Source organism: Neopelma chrysocephalum, unplaced genomic scaffold (assembly GCF_003984885.1).
Source record: "Neopelma chrysocephalum unplaced genomic scaffold, ASM398488v2 Primary Assembly neopelma1_60, whole genome shotgun sequence".
In the NCBI taxonomy this organism is placed as follows: domain Eukaryota; kingdom Metazoa; phylum Chordata; class Aves; order Passeriformes; family Pipridae; genus Neopelma; species Neopelma chrysocephalum.
The window spans coordinates 17,556,762-17,573,268 of record NW_020897715.1 but is presented as its reverse complement, the minus strand read 5'-3'; the positions used below and the strand labels follow the sequence as shown (position 1 = coordinate 17,573,268).

The following is a 16,507-nucleotide window of genomic DNA, read 5'->3' as shown; positions in this document are numbered from 1 at the left end:
ACACAGGATTTACACTTATTTCGCTAACTGGAGGTCAAAGGACTTAAGATGGCAAAATAGAGAAACAGGCTGATGGGTCAATCACAATTGATGAACTGGAAGGGACAATCACTTAATCATCTCTTGCACTATTTAATTGAAAATCTCCTGGAAAATGCTACAGAACTGAATTTACAACACATCCTGAAGAAATTAAGTTAGAAAGGAGAATAAGAGAAAAGTAGTTTTCATAAGGAACTGCCAGTGTTAGGACTGGCTCTTAGAAGCATTTTTAAATGGGTGTCTGCCTCAACCAAGCTGATGGGAAAAGCATAATTGCATTTGGAGGCCAAGAGTTTGACAAGTTTCCATTAGCAGTTTATCCTAAGGCAGTACCACAGACAAGTGTCACCAGAAAGTGTTTTTTTCATGTCTCACCAAAAGGCATGAGCTGTTGTGATGCATGTCCTTAATATACCATTTTCAAAATTTAAGTGATGCAGGATCAAATTTACATTTTCAGTAGTGACAACTCTAGCAAAAAAAAAAAAAATTCCTTTAAACTCAACTTCTGGAAAAACTCCTACTGCTAACCCCTGTATTTCTTAGCTCATCTTAGCCCAGCCTTTTCCAGACTGAGCTCTTCAGGGCAAAGATGCTTGGCACTGACTATTGCACAGTTTCATATGCAGTGTGGTGCAAAAAAATAACAAGGGAGTCAGACATGTTTTTTCTAGACTCTACTGCTGATGGGTAAAGGAAGTAAAATGAGGATATTATTTATGCTAACAATACAGAACTATTGTTAAATATGCTTCTGACTTCTTTTTATTATTCAATGAAGCTTTTAAATTCAAAGCAGTAGAGGAAAACTGTTACATACAACACTTAATGAAAGGGTGATGAGACCAGAAGTTGCTAGGCAACTGTCTCACATCCTCAAAGAATCTGCTGCAAAATCAAAATGTATGCCTCTGATTTTTAATGTAATGTTCTTAATAGACATGTGTGGTAAAGTCTGGCTCAATCAATATTAATTACTTGGCTCTCCAGTTTGTCTGCCAATGACATTGAACCAACCTCCTTTGATAATGTAACTTTCTACTCATTTCATTCCAGGCACTGTGTCTTTGCTCCAGTCATCAGGCCACAGGATGGGTGACATTCTTCTAGCAGGAGTGGGGGACAGTGTTAATCAAACCTCTTCATTCTAGCAGCGAGTTAACTTGTGGTTTTATGATGCTAGAGAAAACTTTCTCATGACATGGAGAATCATGGAAAGATTTAGGTTGGAAAGGACCCTTGGAGAGCATCAAGTCCAAATCCTTGCTCCTTCTTAAATTCTTTAAATTTTATTCTTTAAAAATCCCTTTAAACTCTTTTTTTTTTTAAGTAAAGTCTAAAATGTCTTAAAACAAGTCTTCAAACTTTTCAAATCAAATAGAATTCTTTAAAAGTTGCTAAGAAAACAAATGCCAATGGATTCAGGAGAGGGCCATGACTTAGTACTTTGACTTCATTAAAAGTCTAAGGATGTAGCCATCGGATTTGAGAAGAAAAAGAGTGTTCTCTGCTTCTCAGGAACCTATATACTAATACAGGCACTTAGTTTCAAAAGTTTGTTCTTGCAAGTCTTGGTGTGGTGGTATAACACGGAGCAAAATAATTCCAGCACAGCAATTTGTGTTAAGTGAATGTCAACCTCAAAACAAAGTACTGTCTCAATAACCTCAGAACACTACAAGTTTAATAAAAAGGAAGACAACTTTCCTCCCATCGGTTGGATTCCATATAAAGAAAGTAGTGGTGGAGCCAAGCTGTCTTTATGAAGGCAGTTCAGAATGACTTGAATGACAATCTAGAAGGGCACCAATATATATATGTAGTAAACAATATTGGTTTGGTCTGCCATGTGAGTAAAAATCCAAAGATAAGATAAGATAAGGTATATGCCTTTTAATATCTGCCTCCCTCGACTCAGAATTGATTACACAGTTTGAAGGCCTGAAGCCTAAGGAAGGCTTACTCTTCTTTTTCTATATAATGAACCTTCTCTAAGTTAGGTCTGTGTCAAGGATTCTATCTAGGACAATCTGTCTTCTTAAAGCCACTGTCTCAGGCTCTGCGAGCATCAGTGAAGTGGTCTCTTTTGGTTTTAGTCTTTTTTAGGTGGGGGGAAAAAAAAGCAAACAAGCTTTTTATGTTGATGAATACAAAATTCATCCCTGCTAATGAAGAGATAGGCTACCAGTGACAGAGGCAGCAGACTGTGACAGTTTTGCAAATTGTTAGGCTCAGACTGGAGTCAAAAGAGCTTGTGACTTGCAATAGGAATGCTGTCTCCATCTCCAGCTTGCCTGTCTCCTTTCAGATAAGAGCCTGCATGCTGTGACCTATATCTCATTTGATTTCACATTACCTTAGCACAGTGGCTTCCAATCTGTGGCCTGCAGGCCCCTGAGGAAAGGCACAGCAATACTTTTACGAAACTTACAGAAGCGACAACGGGGCAAGCATATTGCCAATAGGTTTAAAGTAACTAAACTAAGATCCATGTCTCCACTGGAAAAGTTAGGAGTTCCTACTGGAAAAGTTGAGTGTTCATATGCTGAAATATAATAACTTCTTTAACTTTGGGTTAGAAAGTTCCACTAAGATGAAAAGACTGGCTAAGTTAGTACACCCAGCTACAATGTACCTGTGCTTAGCAAGTGTATCTCTTTACCATCTAATTTTCAGAGAATTCAGAGGCCGTTAAATCTCCTCCTGAAGAATAATTGCAAGGTCCCAAAACAGCAAACTTCTTCAGCAGCAATACATCACTGGTGCGCCAAGCCAGAAACCTCCTAGCAGAACACGTGCCACTGAACAGTTTCTGTCCCCTTTCCCTGGCTGCACTTTTGCCTGTGGAGTGTCTGACTTTTGTATAATAGCGTTTGCATGCCACCATGACCAAAAAACCTTCCTGGAACAGATTCAGAGTTGAAGACAATTGCAGCTGTACTACAATCTTAGTGTAGTGCCTCAGAGGAAAGCCTGTGACAGTAGAGGCACTTTGCTGGCACCTGCCATGGTATGATGAAGAGCTTCTCTTTAGCCAAAATACATCTGACAAAAATCTGTCAGTAGGTAAAGCTAGACCAGCCAGCCAAGAATAGCAGCGCCACAGTGGTGTATTCCAAAATGAAGCTTCTGTGACCCTTCACTGAAAGTTTCTCAATACTCTTTGAAGTTCATTTGCTGGTGTGGAAGACAATTTAGATGGCGATGATGAAAGAAGTGTGGTGCCATCTAGACACTTCATGAGTGTCTATAACTTTAAATCTGAGAACAGCCAAGGCTGCTTTTATTTCTTTGATCATTTGGCTATGGTCAGGCAATTTTGATTTCATCACATCATCATGGAGCCTTTGACACAAATGAACATAGAAGTGATGTTTACTTATCTACAGTATCTTTATGGGTGGGATGAGATATTTTTTCCCCACAATGATCCATTGATTATTTTCAGGGAGGAGCAACGGCTTTATGTAATTAGTCGTTCTTTAGGGCACTAGCACATAGGTCTCCATCCCACCCACATCCTTTTAATTTAACTTGTATTCATGTTTTTATGGGAAGATAAGGTGCTAATGTGAGCCACAGAGCTCCAGCACATCGGTTACAGAACCTGTTTATCAAACCCAGGTTCTGCTGTATGCTCATTCTCTGAACTGTCTGGCCACATTAAGGTCTTGCATGAAAACAGTTCTGGTCACGAGAGATGCTACTAGATGAGGGATAATGATACTCTAGTCCAACATTTCACCTCAGTATTTTGGAACATTTGTTTTGTATATACCTCTTTTCTTAACACTCACTAATGATATCAGTAACTACAAAAAGGACAAGAGTGGAAAATCAGATGGTGCATCTTAAGAGTTCAGAATTTATGGCTAAAGTTGTATTACCACTACAGAAAATGTTAGCTCTCATGTTACTTTTGCACTACATCGTACATTGCATAGGATCCATTGTAAATGGAAGTGATTTTTTATATTTTTTCAAGTTGAAGAGCTTTTTATTGTGAGTTGTGGTTTTGTATGGTGTGTCAGCTACACTTCTAGACTTACAGAGAACCTGGAAATGAGTCTGGTGGTGATGGGGAATACTTGCTCTGTTTGTGTAAGTTCCTTTTAAAGATGGATCAGGAATTGGGTAATTGTGCCTTTTACTTGAGATGATCAAACCTGCTTGGAGAAAAGGAGCTATAGGAGTTGGCAGCATGGAAGTCACATGAGGAGCTGGCAAGCTTCAGGTCAGCTCAGCATAGAGAAGCTGAGAACTAGGCCTTAAAAACAATGGAAATAACATTCCAAGAAATCATGGGCATATTTTTCTGCAGATCCACCTCTGAGATAGTAAGAATCACAGTTCAAAGCATAGGTTCATCTAGCAAGCATACAGAAGGCAATAAAAAACATGAAGCCTTTTCTTTCTAACCCGCCTGCCTGCAAACTCACCAGTATTCTGGTTGGTATTATAATAAAAGTTATTTTGGTTTTGGTTTTTCGGTTGGTTGGTTGGTTTTTTATTATTATTATTTTTTTAAATAGCCTGTTAGTCTTCTTGGAGGACTACGCTATAGGCAGATTAATCTCAAAGCTCCAGCTGACTTGTGCTGCTTTTGTGTTGACGTGAGGAAGTTCACTGAACCTTGTCCACTCATTCAACAGCTATAAAAGGGTGAATCAGCCTTCTGAAGCTGCTAGGCAACAGTGCTGTCACCACCACAGTGCCCAAGCAGCTGTAGTGATGAATGTCATGGTTGTACAGCATCTTCACTTTGGCTCAGAATGTGCTCTTTTCTGCCCTTTAGATCACAACACTGAGTGTACTAGCTGAGATTGTTACTTGGGTCTATGGCAGTGACTCCATCCTAGGCTACCTGGTTGGTACCGTACAGCTGCTAATTTACACTTTATTTGCTCTCATCTCACTGTTTTTTACTCCCCCTTCTCACCCTTCTGAGTAAAGTATATCTGGATATCCATAATATTTTTATCCCTTTTCTTCCAAATCCACACAAAATAACTAATTTTCAATTAACGAAATACGATCAACAAGTATCTGCACCCAGTGCATGCATCAACAGCAGCAGGTCATGTCAGGATACAACCCTGAAGCCAGAGCTGTTCCCATTTCCAGGTAGTTGTTGACTTTACTAAGCATTTGCCCCTTATTTCTATCAAGATCCTGTTCACTTGGAGGAGCTAATCCCCTGTGCCTGTACTTAAGCTGAGAGCAGCCTGAGGTGTATGCTGCTACTCTACTCCAGTTTCAGAAGTGATGACACCCTTCTGAGTTAGCTCTTAAAGGACATGCATTGCCCACACTTGTGGGAGGAGGTGCACAGAATAGAATTTCTGATATTTTTCCCACCACCTTCTGATGCTACAAAGAGCTGACTGGCTGAGACTTGTTCCAGGTAAGACTGAGTAAGATACCAAGGAGTCTGACTAAGTGAACTGCCCAGGTTTAACGAGATAAGGAGTGCTCTGCTGGAACTGCTTGCAGGTTGAAGGCTGTGTGGCCCACAGCACTATTTCCTTCATGACAGGCCTATCTGTCTGACCAGAAGTGGTGGAAACAGAAACCAGCCATCAGCTGATATCAACATCTGGGACCTCTTAGTCTGCTAGAACCTGAAGGCATGTAAATGTTATTGTGTGGTCAGTGATACAGAAGTTGCTGACAGGTCACAGGTACTTGATCTAGTCTATTACCTGAAGACAACAATTTAGCACTGTAGAATTTGAACCATGCCTGGAATTTAATAGGACAACAACAGCATCCAAAAAAAAAAAAAAATCTGATTTTTGGCTTACTCAAATTGTATTCACATAGCTTTGGCAGCTGCTATGATCATGTGAAATACAGGGTCCAGAACTGAACAAGAATTATATAATTTCCAAAGTTTTCAAGTGTTTTTGGAGCTACAATAGTTGTAGCTAGTGGCTATTTATTAATAGCCTCTGGGATACGTTAGGCCACTGGGATTACGTGCACATCCTTTGTCCTGTTTGAAAGTAGACTTTGGAAAAGTTGAGCAGATCAAGTGCCATGCACACTGGGAAACCTGGTAGAAAATTTGATAGCTTTGATGTATGTGGGGAAGCAAGCAAGAGAATGGAATAGGCAGGAAAAAAACTATGGCCTCCTCCTCACCACAAATAGGAGATTGAGAACAATAGCAGCCTAGAAAGGAGACTAAGAAAATAATCTGGGAGTTTTAATAATACTATCATCCATGCAGGAATATAAGTTGGGAAAAATAAGCTCCATAAACCAGCTACCAGTGGAGAACTGAGCCTTGCCAAACCTTTAATATGTAATAAATATTAGAGGATTTGGCTGCAGCAGAGTTCCTGTGATTCCTATAATAACGTACATCCAATTGAAAACAAAGTTGCTTGAAACAGAACCCTTCTACAAGCAAAGACAGCTGTAGAACTGGTGAAAGCACACCTCCCAAGAAAATATAGCAGCAAAAAAAGAATAAAAGAGTGTTTAATTTACAATCCATTCAACAGCATAGAGAGAGAAAGTCGTATTGACAAGCCCAGTGTGCAGCATCCTCCAGTACAAATGGCTTGGAACTTTAGTAGTCACATATACTCATGAAAGTATGACTGGATTATGCAAATACTATTCACGTACACAGAAAGGAAATTGGAAATTGTGGATAAAGACAGGCCCACAAGCTGGGGGTGAGATAATCATAGCATTAAAGACAAATATTGCATTGCTCAATACATTGTATCGTAGGCCTACATAAACTGATACAGAAAATCCATAGGAATTGTTATTACAGAGTTCATGTAAAATTGGAAGGACCTTTTGTGCCTGGGCTAAAAACTCAAGCTCAGAATTCTAACAAACAAACAATTCAAAATATCACACAAACACAAAGATTTAGGTGGGAAGGGACCTTTGTATCTCTCCTCCAATTCCCTGCTCAGAACAAAGCTAACTCCAAAGCCAGGCTGCGTGGCTCAGGGCCTTGCCTATTAAAAGCAAAATGCAAGAGGATAACATGATTCTTCATCACGATCTGTTCAAAGCTGATGCAATTATACTTGAAAGAAAATTAGAAATTAATAACTTTTTATACTGTTACTTTAAAAGCTGCCAGAAAGCGATGCTACTATGCCTAATAACTGAATTTGTTCATGATAGGATTTGGGAAGTCTTTTTTGAACAGTTTCAGTGATTTTTGAAACCAGTTCAAGTAGCTAGGCTGTTTGTGCAGCATGAGGAGTCTTAAAGAAATGTCAGGGCAAATAAATTCCATACTCCTGACACCTTCAAAGGGGTCATCATTAGCTCTCTAACATATGTTAGAAGGTGGAATTCTACCACTATTGCTGTAATACACCTCTCTGTGCCCAACTGCTGTTGCTGTTGCAAAAATTTCAAAGACAAAAAAGAATTATCGAGAAATTTGTTAGAAGATGGTGGAGGGGGGTGGTAAGGTAAATAAAAAAGGAATTATAGAAACTATAGTCTGCCTTTTTAAAAGCCTAGTTTCCAGTAGTAGCCTAAAATGAATGAAACCCTTTCTAAACAGCTACTATAAAACAAGCTAGCACAAACCTTTTAGCAAACACAACTCTACAGACACTTTAAGAGACTTTCACTTAAAGACTGTCTTTAGGCTTAGGCAAGATGCCAGTTAATGTAATCCACAAGTTTTGAACTACTAGACATACTGTCTAAAACTGACTGGTGTACAGCTCAGTGTACACCACCTGTTAACAGAAACATTGCCTGTGCTGGACACAGACCAAATCTGACCCTGAAACAACCACCCATGGCAATCCATTTCACCCACTGTCATTGGCCAAAAGTGAGAAGAAAACAAAGGTGTAATTCTGCCTCCACAGACTTATCCAATCTCTCTGGGCTATGCCTCGGAGGCCTTGTCCATATAAAGCATGGCAAATTCCTCATGGCAAATTCCTCCTCTGTGCGATAAGTATATTGACACAAATCCAGCTCATAGATGGGAGATCTCTGGCATCTGAGGTGAGATACAAGTACCAGTGTTACATGAAATACACCCTTCAACTGTGTATGCAATACAGCTCAGGTGTTTCCAGCCTGTTAATAATCAAGCTAGTCAGACTATTCAGTATTACTCTTAGCTCATTTGTGTCAAATTCTGAATTATTTTCAGTTCTTTTTCAAACATATTTATTTCTTCATTTTGGATGAATTATTTCATGAACAGTTGTTCAAAGTTCTGATTACAAGAGAATCATCCATTTTTCCCTTTTTGCTTGTGGTAATTTGTCAGCCTTCCATCTAACAGTTATTGGGAAATGATGTGATTAGACAAATCTCTGCAAAAGACTTGCTCATTGAGAGTCAATGAATCTATTCTTCATACTCTGTTATTTTATCAGTCATCAGTATCCTGATCTATTAGTTTTGATTGCTCACAGGCCATGTTTTCTCAATTACAATTACATTTTGAATATACATATTTTGAAAAGCAGATGTACCACAAGTAGATGGGTATGCCTACTCCTTACACTGCTGTGAACCTACTATGCAAAAATCAGATGTTCCGTAATAAAGGTTTTATTTTCTTCCTATCAGATCTTTTTAGAATGCACTTTTCAGTAATTTTTTTCTAATCTCTTCAAGAGTCAGACTTCATTGTGAACATGCTTGGAGCCTAGAACTGGGGTAAAATTACCACACAGACAGCTGATGGGACAACAAAGGGAACAATGGGCAAAATATGATCTACATGTATGTATGTCTCACTAGGGCACCTGTTTTGAGTAGGGTATAATAATAATAACAACCAAAACAGTTTTACTAATAAAACAAATGCAGTTATGCCAGTACTGGAGAACCTCACTGTCTGGCTCTACTTTACCCAGCAAAACTACTGGGAAGAGGAGGAGGAGGAGGCTGGGGTGAATTTAGAGCAGTCACAGCACATTACAGAGGAAAGTTATGAAAATGAGTTAGGAACAGGCTGAACCCAGGTCTACTTTATAGGCATCAAGGGTGAAGACTCTCTCTCCACAGGAGAGCTTGGGACTTGCTAGAAAGACAAGAGCATGGATGAGGAACTAGAACTATGAATTAACATATGTCCTTCTAATTACTCCCTAAATTCCATTTTCTTTGTGCCTTCCTTCCACCACTACCACAGTCCTGCTGTTACAAAGGAAACCATCTTTGACAACGTTGGTTGTGACACTAAAGGGACTGCTCAACTGTACTGCATACAAAATAGCTGTACTTGTACAAAAATATCTGAGAGTTCAGCTGTCTTTTGGGGTCCAATTTTGCAGTGATTTCAGGAGTAGATTTTTAAGCAATTCCATCAACTCAATTTTGCACTCATGAAACAAAGGGAAATGCTTTTCTCATTATCAGCTGGGTGGACCAAACACAGCATTAGAGCGGGGTGGAAGGTCCTAGAATCTTGCAGCCCACCCATAAGAGCAGATTGTTGCCCCATGAGTTAGCAGTTATTTCTTGTCAGCTGCTGAATTAAATGATGTGTAATGTGTTTCTAATTTCTTGAAGGACTTTGAGACAGTAATACTTCTGCTATGCCTATTTGCTTAGAAAAAGAGATGTAAGATTTATTTGCAATATGACAGAATGAAAAACTGGGTGATGATTGGATTTTTTTTCTTTTTTGTCTCTCCATTGCTTCATGGAAACAATATATTTCAAGCATATGTTTAATCACTGAGAGCTAATGAAAGTCAATAAGCATCAGAAAAGCTACTGAAACTCAATGAGGCATCAGTCCTTAAAAGCTGGCTAGTGGCTGAGACTGCAAAGGTGAAGGGGCAGCAAGGGAGAGAGATTTACAAAGCATAAAATTTTCAGGAGAGAGTAGAGCTGCAGAAGCTCAATTTCAGGAGGAAGGGTGAAAGTTCAACACGGATTATGCTTTTGCATCATTTAGTACTCCCAGTGGCTCCCCTTCCTTGAATGTGTGTACTCACCCCTACTTCTGGAGGGTCTGGAAGCCAGCCCAGTTCACCCTGTGCAGTGCTTGTGTCAAGTAAATTCACTGAAAACCAGAAGAAGAGGAAAAAAGAAATCAGTGACCCAACTTATATGGCCCATAGAATGGTTTTATCCTTATTTTGTCACGGAAGAAAAGTATTGCTAAAGGAAAGATGGAAAGATACGAGACAGTGCAGCTAGTCAGGAGTTAAAAGTTTTTACAAGACCCCCTCCCACACACATCCAAAAAATGCAACCCTGACAAATTTTATTACTTCCTAAAGCTGCCCCAAAAGGGAAGGAGAAGGCTGAAGCCTATTCAAATGGGAACCCAGCATTAGCAGCTGAACACCTTTTCCTTGGAATACGAAGGCAGCAGATTAAAGGGATGAAGAGGAAGGCAATCAAGCAAATTACCAACACAAAAGATCAATCAGTGTCACCTAAAGTTAGTATTCGGTGCTTGAAATACAGTGGGAGAGTACTGAGGGAGTGCGAAGTTGTAGAAGGGACTTGCCATTGTCACAGTACCCAAAAGCCGTGATGATGCCTCAGTTGTGCAAACTGATGAGCCTTCTACTTCTGACTTTGGCTGTCCACCATCTGATGGTGGCCTAGAAATCGTTTGTCTTTACCCCCTTGCCTTTAGCAAGGACATCAAGAGAGTAACAGCTCCAGCCATACTATGGCCACCTCTTGCAGAATTGCCCTGCACAGCTGTGTTAAGCTTTGGCTACTGGAGTCGTGTGACAAAGGAGAAAATCGTTGCTATGTTCATTTTTAGCCCTCAAAAAAATTTGAAAATGTGATCAGAGTTTGCCCTCAAGTCTTGATCTGAAGAGATATTAGAAAGGTATCACATTGTAGGCAAACAGGGAGAAGAGAGTTGGAATAAGTCATACTTATATCCATGCAGGATGTGCAGCTTTGTGCCTGCCTTTGGGTCTGCTGGTGCTGCCAGAACAGACTACTGGTTTCCGTACACCTATCGCAGCCCCAGCTGGGTAACACAGGAAGCAGGAAAAATTCCTTGGATTCTCTTTTAGATTCCTGTGGGTGTATTCAGAGGGGTCATTTCTAAACATCTCAGAAAAGAATTTGGGGTGAAAGGTATGAGGGGGGAAATTTTAAAATGGCATTTAAATAGCCGGGTTTCCTCCCCCTCATCTGACTGCTTTACAAATACTGCCTGCCAACTATAAGTCATAGAGTGTAAAGTGCAGATCAGCAAAAGTCCTGTGGAATGAGGAAGCAGGCTGTGGGCCCAGAATCAGAGATAAGAGGGATTGTGCTGCTGTTCTCACCTCTGAAACACCCTTTCAGGATTGGGAGAAGGGAAAAGCAGGAATCCAGGTTTTGCAAGTTCACAGTGTTCACAGTGTGGTCATATGGCAAAACCTTCCTAAGCCACAGACTCCCTGTCCAGACAAGGCTCCTCAATCACTTCCCTTCTACTCTCAATCTTTCTATTTGAGATAGTATTCTTCTGTGGTTAGCTCCAAAACCTCCAAGGGTGAGGTAGCCAGTCCTACCAGAACATTCACCGAGATAACATCTATCCCATGCTTTACAGGACTGAAGCATCAATGTGGAAGTGAGAGGGGCTGCATGGCAAGTTCCATCAGAGCAAGGGAAAAGGAACTTGGAAGTGGCCAGGATAAGAACATTGCAGAGCCCATATGCCATGCTCTGCACTGTCAGCAAGGGCAGCTCCTTCAGCTCCTGAGTGCTCACTGGAGGGATGAAGTCCATTGCCAAGAAGTACCTTTCAAAGTGAATCCCACAACAGGGATTCTCGAAGGAAAGGAAGATTGAGTCAGCAAGACTAGAAAAGCACAAGGAATATGACTACTTGGAGGCTACTAGCTCTTTGGTCCACAGCCTCGCTGCTAGGAATCTCATGTGGCTGTCCAGCCACGTGGGCGGAGGTATCCCCCAAAAGAAGAAAGACTTCAGATAAGAGAGGACGCTGGGAAAATGAGCTGTTTCCCAGATTGAGAGTTAAGGAAGAGTAGATCACAGACACAGCCCAAATGAGATGGCTGAGATTGGGGAGAAGCTGGCGGACAGGTCCCTGAGTGTTACTGCCAAATGCTGGTCACAAACTTCTGGAAACCAAAGCCTGTGTGGTGCTACCCTGTATTATTTCTCACCTAGGCTGGCCTCCTCCACAATGTCTGCTAGCTGCATCCATGTAGCTGGATCCTTAATAGAAACGTGCTTGTCACGAATGCTTTAAAAGAGCACTCAGCACTCGCTGAGTCTGAGATGAGCCCATGGCTGAACTGCCAGCTGTGACTAAGTCCTTTTGATCAAGAGCCTGGAGAAGCAAAGTACTGTCTTTGGGATGGAAAAGCCCCAACATCTCTCACTGTGAGACACAGAAGTACCCAGCAGAAATTAACTGCAGGAGGAGGTAGGGAACAGACCAGAGATGCACGCTTCCTCACCTCTCTGTTAAGAGTTACCATTCTCCCAGGTTTCATAACCGCTGTACTATCAAGACAGAAGGAAAAAAGATCACTAGATCTAATAAAAGGAAGTAAGTGGAACAGAGAGGGGAAGCAAGGAATTCTTAAGAGGTGGAAGACGAAATTGTAAACCCCAGCTCCGGCTTCCAGCACTGGGGTAGGTAAAAGGTTCTCCAATAAAATGACTGTCCGCTTGCTCACAAGGGTTAACTCCCAAGAGAGCTTCCTAAGGACTGTGCAGGGGTGTTGGCAGAGGGGGGGAAGAAACTTTCTGAGTTTGTGTTTAAACTTGTTATATGCAAGGCCCGTGTTTGAGGGAAACGGGCAGGATTCTCTTGGATCACTGAATATACCGAGGCATTTGTTCTTCAGCTGGGAGGAGGTGGAGAAGGAGGGGGAGAACATACCTGGGCTCGTTCACTGAGCCACCGAGATTTGATTGGGGTTTGCTCCAGGCCTTGGTCTCCCACCCGCCAACCTGCCCTTCCCTGATACCCCAGTCCCTCTGTGGTGTCCCTGGAGCCCCAGGCGCTTGGGCCAGGTCCCATTCCCTACCCTTCAACGAGGTCCCTCTCCGCCTGCCCGCCCCAGCCCAGCCCTCCAGGCAGAGGGACCGGCGGCGGGTCCTACGCTTACCTTCTTTCCCAGGCACCTCGGGAGGAAGGAGAGCCCAGAAGAGAAGGAGCCAGAGGTAGAGCTCCATCCCGGCACTCCAGGCGCTCAGCTCCACGCTGGCCGGAGAGGGGGCCCGGCTCGCAGCCCCCGCCGGCTCAGGCCTCCGCGCCCGGGCTGCTGCGGGCAGCGCATGGGCCTCTCCTGCAGCCTCCCGAGCGCAGCGCGCACGTTGCACAACCGCCCGCCTGGCCCACGGTGGTGATGAAAGATCAAGGCGAGTGGGTGGAGAAGCCTTACTGCCTTTACCTGTTCTAAAGGGGCTGGTCACAGACTTCCCATCTGGCAGGCAAATAAACCCACCTTAAAGGCAGCCACCTCTTTTCCTGGGAGCCTCCCTCCACCTTTGCTCCACTCCCGTAAGAGGCTCCCGATTGCCACCTCCTGGGCAGCCCTCGCCATCCTTCCCGCTCCCGCCGGCCCCGGCAGTGGCTTTGAGCTGAAATTTTAGGAAGAAATTCTTTACTATGAGGGCGGTGAGGGGCTGGAACAGGTTGTCCAGAGAGGTTGTGACTACCCCACCTCTGGAAGTGTTCAAGGCCAGGTTGGATGGGGCCCTGAGCAACCTGGTCTAGTGGAAGGTCTAGTTCCAACCCTCGCAGCAGGGGAGTTGGGAAGAGATGATCTTTAAGGTCCCTTGCAATCCAAACCATTCTGTGATTCTATGATCTATGATAATGGGGCTAAAACCACTGAGACATCCTCACTGAATAGGTTCAGGAAATCCATCTGTACACCGGGACAACAGCCCATTTCATTCCCCAAGCATGTCACAGAGAGTCAATCATACCACTTTGTCTGGCAGAATTACTGTTTTTCTTTTACTAAGCTCCTCAGCACTGACAGAAGGTGCCTACTTTTCAGTTAAAAAAAAAATCATGGGAGAGGAATCAAGCTAGAAGGATTCTCTCTTTCTCTGTAGGAAGACTTCATGGGACTTTAAGTTTTCTTCCTGAGGGACATAAATATGAAACTTGCCTTTGTTCTGTCTCTTCTGCCATTCATCATCCCACCCATGCACAGCTATTACACCCCTCCCTGTAAGATACAGATGGTATTATTACACTTACACTTGCTGTAAGACTGCATTCCTCCTGCTCTCTTCCTCCTCCTCCTCAAGGAAGGCTAAAGAAAGGACCTTGTCAGGTTGCTTAGAGAAACTGGGGGTTCTCCACCCTTGGAGATGTTCCATGGGAACATAGTTTGGGACTATGGACTTTCCGAGGTCCCTTGCATCTAAATCTTTCAGCGAGTTCTGTGATTCTCTAATCACACATCTTGGGAAACCAAAATCTATCCCAAAAAGTTTGAACACAGGCAAGAGAAATTTGAGAACAAATGGTTAAAACGCTAACCTTTAAATTTTATGTAGCACATGAAGTAAAAGTTCAGTGCAAATAATGTAAATGTTAATGACATTCAGAGTAGTTATATCTTAAATTTGTTACAGTTTAATCCTGTCTGAAGTGCTCTTTATCAGTCTGCAGTGCTAAGTTTCAAATTTTTATGCCCATGTTTCCTCCGCATTTGAATTATTCCCATTGCAGCACCAATATAAGGTTTTCTTGTCTACAACCCATACCTTGAGTTTGCAGTAGTGAAATGTATCCATTTCAATCTTCATTTGTACAGTACTGTGCCTTCTTCAGTCTATGATGTATCACTGGGGCAGATAGACCCACAGCTAACTTCTCAGTGATGGGACAACGTAGGTGTGGCCTGCAAAGATGTGAGATGGGAAAGAGCCATTTGCACTCTGGAGGGTAAGGCTCTAGGGCAGGTCAGGAGCTCATGTCCTTCCTCAGGAAAAAAAAAAGAAATCAGTATTGAGGCCTGATATTTGATTCCTCAATGCTATCAGAGTTTGTATCTGTAGAATCTTAGAAGTGCCAAGCTCTGAACTGAAGAACCTGGGGATGTTCTGTCTCCTTTCATTGGTGTGCAGATACTCAGGATATTTGATCTAAGGAATAGGCAGGAACTAGGACTTGTTAGAGAAGATGTCATAAAAAAAAGAATTATTTTCTTTTTCCCCCCCTTGTTAATGTTGGCTGATGGGGGTCAGAAATTGGACTATTCGAGATAACAATGATCAGAAATTGTATGTACTACTTTGTGCTTTTGTAGATTGGAGATGACCTAGTGTAGCTCACTGTTAGAATGTGTACAAGGATAGTGAAACAAAATATAATCTAATGTTACAATAGGATCAAGATCTGAAGAAAATCTATAAAAAAGTAGAAACACCAAAGACCTAGAACTTTGTTGATATCTGTAAAATGCCATGTGTCCTCTGCACCAAAATGCAGATCCAAAGGGAAGAAGAGGGAATATACACAGAGGCTGTACCCACTACGTGTGAATTTTCATACAACTCTGCTGAGTATTTTGCAGAGAGTGTTCTTCTGCTTGTGCCTTACAAGGCTGGATTTTGTCTTTGCAAACTGTTAGGCAAAACTAATTCCCTGAGTGTCTAGTAAAAAACGCAAACAAACAAAACACAAACAACACAAACAAACAAGAACGAACAGAAACCAACCTAACAACAAACAGACAAACAAAACTGAAAGAACTTAATTAAATGTTTACAATTTCTATGTCATATTCTAGGACTCTATGATTTACATCTTCAGAAACTCTCACTGTCATGGCTTCCCAGTGAGCTTCCTACCTCTGGCAAGCCTTTTGGTGGTAAGAAGATAACTGCATCTTTTAAACTTACTCTCAGCTTGTCTTTGGATTGAATCTCATCTTGTGTTTCTTGTCCCTCTGAGAATTTCTGAATTGCAGGGCATATTTTTTTTGTTCCATTTCCCAGTATCCTGTTTTGAGTACCACTGAGATTAGGTATCTAGCTGGAAAACATCACTGTACAGCACACCTGGGCTTTCCTCCTACAGATATGTGGGCTTGTGGTGAGGGAAGTGAGGAGGAAGGCTATGCACTAACTCTTGTTTTGGTGTACTGTTGAGAAAGTCAAAGGGCACTCCCAAGGCTGAGTTGGGACGTGCTTCTTTTGAACTGCATTTCAGGCAGAACTCTTTCATATGTTTCTTAGAAACTGATTACTGTGTTTGCTGCTCCTTACATTTTAGAAAGAGCTATGTGTTTCACCATTGTGCTGTTAAATGTCCTTATAGATGATGAGTGAAAGTGAACCTAGAAATCTCTGGAGTTCCTCACTTGATATTACTTTCCAAACTATCAAAGCATCCTTTTGGTACTGATAACTTGAATCTGTGCGTCCTGAACTGACTTTCAGTAAGGGGTCGTAGTAAGACAGATGTTAGGGGCCTCAAACGCATTTTGCAACAAGCCCCACCTCAGTCTAAAGGAGGAACTTGTTCTGTTCTGTGGTC

At 42.0% G+C, this 16,507-nt stretch overlaps 1 protein-coding gene across 1 annotated transcript in view; it reads right to left on the bottom strand.

Annotated features, from left to right (window-relative positions):
- The window catches only part of EPHA1 (EPH receptor A1), a 34,066-nt gene extending 20,799 nt beyond the window's left edge, over nt 1-13,267 (bottom strand). The window contains exons 1-2 of the mRNA XM_027681387.1: nt 13,113-13,267; nt 10,002-10,069 (exon numbers count right to left, since the gene is read on the bottom strand). Of these exons, the coding sequence (XP_027537188.1) occupies nt 10,002-10,069; nt 13,113-13,179 (135 nt within the window). The 5' untranslated portion in view covers nt 13,180-13,267. The remainder of the gene's footprint in view (nt 1-10,001; nt 10,070-13,112) is intronic.
- Between the last annotated feature and the right edge of the window lie 3,240 nt (nt 13,268-16,507).